This window comes from Chiroxiphia lanceolata, chromosome 12 (genome assembly GCF_009829145.1).
Source record: "Chiroxiphia lanceolata isolate bChiLan1 chromosome 12, bChiLan1.pri, whole genome shotgun sequence".
Taxonomy (NCBI): domain Eukaryota; kingdom Metazoa; phylum Chordata; class Aves; order Passeriformes; family Pipridae; genus Chiroxiphia; species Chiroxiphia lanceolata.
This window is the reverse complement of record NC_045648.1, coordinates 15,626,741-15,634,616: the sequence shown is the minus strand read 5'-3', so window position 1 is coordinate 15,634,616 and position 7,876 is coordinate 15,626,741. Positions and strand designations below refer to the sequence as shown.

Below are 7,876 nucleotides of genomic sequence, written 5' to 3'. Positions count from 1 at the left end.
ATGACTCTCTTTGATGGCATCTACCCCTTCTACCCCCAGCAGAGGAAAGCTGCTGGCTTTGACATCAGCACCATTATAGTGATTGTGGTCTTCCTCACGTTGGCCTGCAGCTTCCTGCTCATCATCCCAGGCATCCGTGGACGGGCGGTGCGTGACCCCGGGGATAAGCAGCTGCTCCCTGTATTCTGGATGTTGGGACACTCCCGGGTGGTTTGGGGGTGAGGCAGGAGGAGAGCTGGGGCTGTTCCTCCCTGCCTGATGTCCCACCTCTCTCCCTGCAGAGGTTGTACTGGACTCTCCGTGTTCTCCTGAGCCTCTTCGTGGGAGTGGTGATCGTTGGTAAGTGCTGTGCAGTCCTCGAAGGGGGATTTAGGGGCAAGATTAACCCCCAGGGCAGGGTCTGTGTCTGGGAAATATGAGCTGGGGGTCACAGCTGTGGTTTGGTTGAGACTGGTTGTAGGGCCTTCCTTACCCCTGCTCTGCAAAACACTCACACAGCTTTCTAAAAGGGCTTCCCCATCCCTGGCACAGGGGCTGAGAGCACTTGGAGGTGCTTGTGGGAGCTTTGCTGACTTAAACAGCCCCAGCTCCACTGGGCTGCACAGCCCTGTGTTCCTCCCACCATGTGTGTGACCCGACAGGAGCAGGACACACAGGAACAGGCACAAAACCAGGGGTGAAGTGCAAACAGCAGATTTATTTTCATTACTTCTTCTACTGGAGGATCTTCCAAGAGCACCGGGTGGTGGCACACAGGCAGGGAGGGGACACTGGTACGGCGTGGCTCAGTCCATGCTAGAGGCTCACCAAACCTGCTGTTCTCACTCTCAGTATTCCAGGGATTTGTGCAGGTGTAGTTTACTGATGTACTTTGATCTTTCCCATATAAGGGCAGGATCTCAAGCCCATTCAATAGGTGCCTATGAGCTGTCTAAACACAGATATTCCACTTCTTCAACACACAAGGCTAGACAGCGATTAGTATGGTCTATGGGTTTTTCTACACTCCAGTTGCAAGTTGACAGAGTGTTACAATCCTCTTCACCAATTTTCTATTCTCTTCCTCCACTGTGTGAGCCTTCCTGTGCTGCCCAGGGCTGTGGCCAGGCACATTTTGGGCATGTGAGGAGCCTTGCAGTGATGTGGAGGGAGCAGGTTGGAATAAAACACAAGCAGGGCAGCAGCTGTGGTGGTGGGGTAAAGACTTTCCCAGAGGCAAGGTGGGAGGAGATGGAGTGGATTTGATTTAGTAAAAACCAGGAAATCTTCTGTAATAACTGATGCTGGAAACCAGGCAGTGGGATCCCCAGCTTGGACAGGGCAATAGGATGGGTAAGGAAAGAGGTACTGGGGGCATAGAAGACACCAGATGGTGAGAGCAACCAGCCCTGACCCTAAGTCAAAGAAATCCTACTGCTGTGAAGGACACAGTAGATTACAGGGCTGCTCAGAGAGGGATGATGAAGTACAACCCAAAAGACTCAGCCCTTGATTCAACTAGGCACGAGAAGCAGGTAGCCAGGCTGTGACCAGCTGCCAGACACATGAACCAGCCTGGCATGTGGTTGCCACCCTGGAGATGTCCAGGTGCTGGGAGATGCCTGGGAACATGGTGACAGGCTGAAAATGGCAGAGGGAGGGTAGAGGTCAGGGCTGGCTCCACAGCCTTATCCCTGGAGAGCCATCCAGTGCTGCTCCTTGACAAGGATGCAGAGAGGTGCTGCTTGGGCACACGGGAGGAATGAATTGTTCTGGAGCCAGAGTTTGCTGGCAGCAGCAGGGTACCCTTGCTCCTGCGGCCAGAAAACATTCCTGTGGAGCTGCCACTGGATCAGTGCTCTCACAGGTTGATTCAGCAGCCAAACTTATTTTCAGGAATGTTTTTTTGTTCAGCCTGAGATCAAATCACTGGCTTCATTTTCAGCCCATTTCCCTGCTGGAAAATGAAGCCCATCACAAAGTAGAAGTGCTTCAGAAAAGGGTACCTTGTTCCAAAAAACATATACCAGAAATGCTGCAAATTTTTCTTTTTCCCCCAGCTGGAATGACTGTCTGAGCTGTTATGGCACTTCCCACCCCTCTGTGTCACCTCCGTTTGGCAGTGACCTTCACTATTCACTAATAGTGCAGTTTAGGGAGCTTAATATGTGGACTGAGACTCACCCCTGTTCCTGTGGCTGATAACCAGGCTGATCTCTGAGCCCTGTCCCTGGGTGCTGTAGCGCTTGCCGTGGTGGGGAAGGGAAGCCCTGGAGAGGATGTCCAGGGAGGGATCAGGTCATGGCGTTCATCCCTGGGGATCTGAGCTCTGCTGCTCCCGGATCCAGGGGACTGATGTGTAGCAAGGGGAGAACCTGAGCTCAGCAGGGTGTGGGAGCTGGTTGAGGCACGTCCTGGTGGCTGAGTCAGGTCTCCTGCCCTCCTAACACTCCCTTCCAGTGCTGTGGTGGGAACACTGCCATTGGTGCTCACCCGTGATTCTCCCCTTGAGCATGACAAAGCCTGAGACCAGCCCCACTTTAACCCAAGCTTTACTTTTCCTGGCAGTTGTCCAGTTCACAGGGGACTGGGAGACTGGCTGGGTGCAGGCAAACACCTCCTACAAGTCCTTCAGCCGTGCCGTGGTGAATGCGGACATCGGGCTGCACATTGGCCTGGAGGGGGTGAACATCACACTCAAGGGTGAGTCTGACATCCCTGTTTGAAGCTCTGGAGTGGCCATGGCACCAGGAGTCCCCAGCTGCCCTGTGGGAGCCCTTGGTCTGTGGCAAGGCTCCCTGGACCTTGCTGTGCCCGTGCTCCTGGCTGGCAGTGCCCAGGTGCTGGCACACAGCAGGACCTCGGCTTCTCCCTCCTTCAGGAAACCCAGTGAAGCAGATCAATGAGACCATCAACTACAACGAGTACTTTCCCTGGAGCTTCAGTTCAAACTATGACCGCAGCTACAGCGAGGGGCTGGAGAAGGGGCTGCCCAGCCCCATCCTCTATGTGGCAGAGAAGTTCACCTCGCAGAGCCCCTGCGCCGTGCACAGGCAGTACCGCATCTCCGGCCACTACGCCTCGGCCACGCTCTGGTGAGCCTTCCTCTGCTGGTGCAGGCACAGGAGATGCAGGGATGTAGGAAGGGCTCTGAAGCTTTTTCCCTAGGCCTCTGAGATGGATGGGATTGCATCCTGTTAGTAGGAATGCTGTGTGCATGGAGAGGCCCCTGCAAGGGCTGCAGTCAAACTGGTTGCCCTGTAGGCACTTCAGAGTGAGCAGAGAGGAGGTCCTGGTTCTCTCTGCTGGCCAAATCCACCAGGGCTCGGCACAGGAGAGAGGGACATGGTGCAGGTCCTTGCTGTGATGTGGTAGTTATGGCAGAGGTCCATGGATGGAGTTAGTGGCTCAGAGAGGGCCACAGACACAAGAACTCTTCCAACTGCTCACTGCTCACTTGGGATGAGGGAAAGCTGGCCCACAGCTGTCAGGATGTGGTCCCTTCCACCACGTCTTGTGGAGGTCAAGGACCATTGCAGTGCTGTTCTCCCTGCTCTATGTTTGACAGCAGGGATGCAGAAGCTAAGAAAGTGGCCTGGTGATACTATGGAGCAAAAGCTCCTGGCCCATAACTGAGGACTTCCCCTGTCACCCAGCTCCTCAGCCAAATGCAGAGCTACTGCCAATGACTTTTGCCTGCTTCTGCATTTATCTCAGTCCTGTATGTGGCTCTCTGGCCCCACATGTGGAAGAGCAGGGAGCTGAGATGGTCCAGATACACCAAATGGGCTGCCACATCCTCCTTCAGGCTGGTACTCTCTGTGGGCTGAACAATGCAAAGAGAAAATACATGTTTCTGCCTTCTGGGTGTAGCAGTATGAACTCTGCACATCTGTTTGCTCAGCCTGGGGATGAGGGATCACTCCTGCCTGCCCACAGAGCTTCTCCACCTTGTACAATACACCCTGGAGCCCAGATTCTTTTCCCACGTGGAAATCCTCACACAGAGCACCCTAGTCTGTGGCACTCACACGACTCATGTGTTGGTCTCCTCTTGTCTCCAGGGTGGCCTTTTGCACGTGGATCATCTCCAACATTCTCTTCTCCATGCCTGCCCTTGTTTATGGAGGCTACATGCTTCTGGTCACAGGGGCCTTCATGACCTTTTCGCTGCTCTCGTTCTCCACTGTGAGGAACTCCCCAATGTGCCTGATCCAGATTGGGACTGCAACCCTGCATGTAGTCTATGGGGGATCCTTCTGGCTCACCCTAGTGATTGGTAAGGACACCACGGTGCCCCAGGGCACACCACCTTGTCCCTCTGGGTGTGAAAGAGTCCCAGTGTTTTCATCCCAGCTGGGAAGTGCAGTCCCCTGGAGCCCCAGCGTGTGCCTTGGCAAAGCAGATCCTGGCCAGAGGTGTGGACAGGAGTGGCAGAAGGGGGAGCACCATCCCCATCTCAAGGGCAGTGAAGGGACTTTCAGTTCCTGAGATGCAAAGAGATGGGGATCACTTGCCTGGGTTTTGAGATACTCAGTGTAGCTGAAGCCCCCTCGTACAGTGGAAGGTCATCTTCCATAAGCAAAGGCATTGTCCCCTGGCAGGGGACCCTCAGAGGAGGGCTGTGGGCTGGGAACTGCGCTGGTGTGTACAGGGACCCTCCCAGAGAGCATGTTTGTTTCCAGGCTTGCTCTGTTTTGTGGCTGGGATCACCGTTGTGGCACTGCACCACCTCAACTTGGACTTGCTGAAAACCTTCTTTGATCTCCGCGAGGACAAAGCTGAGGAGCACCACGAAATGGCTGAAGTGTATGTCAACTCCTATTTTGTGAACAAGGCACTGGCTCCTCCTCAGCCCTCCGAAACCAACAGCCTCTAGAAGAAAGTTTTCCCCACTTCTTCCCTGAAGGTGAGCCTGAAAGGGCAGAACACAAACCCTTCTGGATGTCCCCACAGGCGCATTACCCTGTTCAATTGCCTTTGAAGTCCACATTCGGACAGGTCCTGACAGTGCCCTCTGGAAAAGGGCAGGCTTTGCTGGCAAGCTGTAATCAGAGCAGCTCACAGCTCTAGAGACTTGAGCTGCACTCACTTGGGAGTCTCTGTGCCAGGAGAAAATCCCTTCCTGCTCCATGCCCTGGCACAGTGTGGAGCAGAAATCTCCAACAGCTGGTTCCCACTGAAACTGAAAATCTGAGCTGACAGGTGACATTCCTCACTGGGAGCACCCACAACACCCACGACTCCAGGGATTAAACTTGCTCCTTTCTTCCCCAAGCACTGACATTTAGTGTAGAACTTTAGGTGAAGCCAGGAAAACCAGGCCCAGATCCAGGCTCCGCGGGCTGGATGTTGCAGGAGCTGGAATAAAAAAACTGGTCCAGTAATAATGACTGAGTAAATGTACAGTGGAGTTTGCTGGGGAAAATGTGATGGTGGGATTATTTTCACTTTCAGATTTGGGCTTTATTATACAAGACTTGTAGTCAGGTGTGGGCCAAAAAGATGCCTAAAGAAAGGAGGGAGAGGGAAGAATGAAGTTACCCCTGTCCAGCTGGAGCACACCTGGGCTGTCTGGGCATCAGGACAGGGGGAGATTCTGCCCCTCTGCCTCACTCAGGTGAGACCCCACCGGCAGAGCTGCCTCCAGCTCTGGAGCCCAACATCAGAAGAACATGGAGCTGCTGGAGTCAGGCCAGAGGAGGCCCCAGAGATGCTATGAGGGTTGTTAAGAGCCTTACTGTTAAGTTACTTATTTCTGTCACACGATATTTGTGTTGCACTAATGTGATTTGTTATGTACGAGAATTATTTTCAATAAAACTTTATTAAAACCCTCTCATTTGAAACACTGTGGGCATTTGGGGGCTGGTTTCTTAAGAAGTGGTTGTGGGGCACATCTGAAGGTGACTTCTGGAGAGCCCCCAGCAGCAGCAGCAGCCTTCCCACGGAGAGGATACCCCAAAGAAAGGACAAGTCTACCTGGCACATTTCAAGGTAAGCCACTGAGAAATCTTTGTCCTGAGGAGCACCATGTTGTGAGGGTGTAGGAGAACCTCAAAAGGATTTTAACTAGCTGAGTGGTGGGACAAAAGCCATAAGATTAAACCAACAAAACTCCCTTAGGCAAAGGAAGATCCTTTCTTGAGAATTTCTTGCATCCAAACATGTCAGGCACGAAGGCATCAATGGGAAGATGCTACAGCCAACCACAAATTGCTGGGGCTGGTGTGGGATAGATCCCGTGACTGTAAGCACAGGAGGCTGAGGGGTTTCCCATCCTTTCTACCACTGTATCTGGCTCTCTCCAACCTTAATCTCCTGCTTTTGGGCATGATTCCTCCTCAAGAGCGTCCTCACCAGAAGGAAAAGTTTGTGCTGTTGTATCAGACATACAAGGGTATGAGAGGAGAGATTTATGACAGCTGAATTTCTATTGAATAAATTAAAGGGGTTTGTTGTGCCTTGGATCTAGTCCATCCGTAGGCTGAAGCATCTCCTGGTAGAAACCATTGTGAACATCCTGCCTGAAGTCTCCCAAGCCTAAGGAGTTCAACTCCAAACAGTTTTGAGTTCTCTTGGTTCTCACTGAAGGCTCTTCCATCCGGAGTGGGATGTGTCATGGCTGAGCACCTCCTCCCCAGAGGTCCTGTCCCATGATGATCCCTCTGCAAACTCCTCTGCTGGGCTAGAGATCACTCCCATCAAACCTTTCACATGCCTGGGGGCACTCCAGGAGCTAAAGTCCCTCCATATCCCCCCTGCTTGTTTGCCTGGGGATGTCCTGATACCCTATTTAGGGCATATTGATTGGACTTTATTGCCCTGAACCAACCGTCTGTAGTCTGATGTCCCATACAGGACCACTAAAGGGCTCTGCCTTTTCCTTCTCCCCTCCCTGTGGCTGCCTTCAGCCCTCAGAGGGACACCTCTATCAACAGACAAGTGAAAGGCCAGGTCCAACTTATTTTATTGAGATACAGGGAAAATAAGTGAGCACAAAAGAGAAAAAAAAAGAAGTTGTGAAATCCGCACAGGGGAAAAGGGGTGCAAACCTACCGTGTGTTCCCTCCCTCACTGTGTGGGCAAGGTGCCAGCAGCCAGGACTGGGTGGCTGCATCCACCTTGAGTGTGCAGAATTCCAGTGTCTCGTGCCCCATGACATGAGTGTTTCCACAGCTGAGCAGCAGGAACACAGGCCTCCCAGACCAGAGGTGCTGCTCCCCTGTCGCTGGTTGGTCACGGCTGATCTCCAAGGCACTGTAGCACCTCTGTTCCCACCTTCTCCTCTCCCTCCCTCCCACCTGATCTGGGACCTCCAGCATCCTGCTAAATCATGGTCCTCCTTGCCATCCTGCCCTTCACCCCAAGAGGAGATGCTGGATACAAGGCACCCTGGTGAGCACAGCTCCACCTGTACTTCCTGACCACTGATGGGAAGAGCATCCCTGGGCAGACGGAGTTTCTTGGGGGCCTTCAGGGTGGGGGTGCTGTTGCAGGGGCTCTACTTCTCCTTTGGTTCATATCAGTGAGTCTGCAGTTACTTGGTTTCTCTCCAGTTTGTTCTGGTTTGATCTCCGTACCCTGGGGAGGACTCAGGCTTTGTTGGGATGGACTAAGGGGAAGGGCAGTAGCCCAGTGCCTGGAACTGGACAGCCAAGGTTGGGGCATGGATTCTCCTCATGACTAAATTTCTTCCAGCTGCTGCTGAGTAAAACAACAGAGGAAAAAAAAAAAAAAGAAAAAGAAAAGGACAAACTCTTCTATTTGAGGTATCTTTCCAGATTTGGACGTTCTCATCACAAGGTACTTGTTGTGTCTCTTCCCACGTGGGCTCCTGCTGGATTTGGTGAATTCAGGAGCAGTGTCCTCAGGCCTTGCCCTGCCTCCCCGTGGT

The 7,876-nt window shown here is 52.9% G+C and overlaps 1 protein-coding gene across 1 annotated transcript; it reads left to right on the top strand.

Moving 5' to 3' along the window:
• LOC116792891 (dual oxidase maturation factor 2-like) lies at positions 1-4,959 on the top strand. Its single transcript, XM_032700328.1, has 6 exons — positions 1-147; positions 282-339; positions 2,548-2,682; positions 2,861-3,074; positions 4,044-4,258; positions 4,665-4,959. Exons 1-6 carry the CDS (start codon positions 1-3, stop codon positions 4,856-4,858), a joined length of 963 nt encoding a protein of 320 aa, XP_032556219.1. The 3' UTR covers positions 4,859-4,959.
• The last annotated feature ends 2,917 nt before the right edge of the window (positions 4,960-7,876 follow it).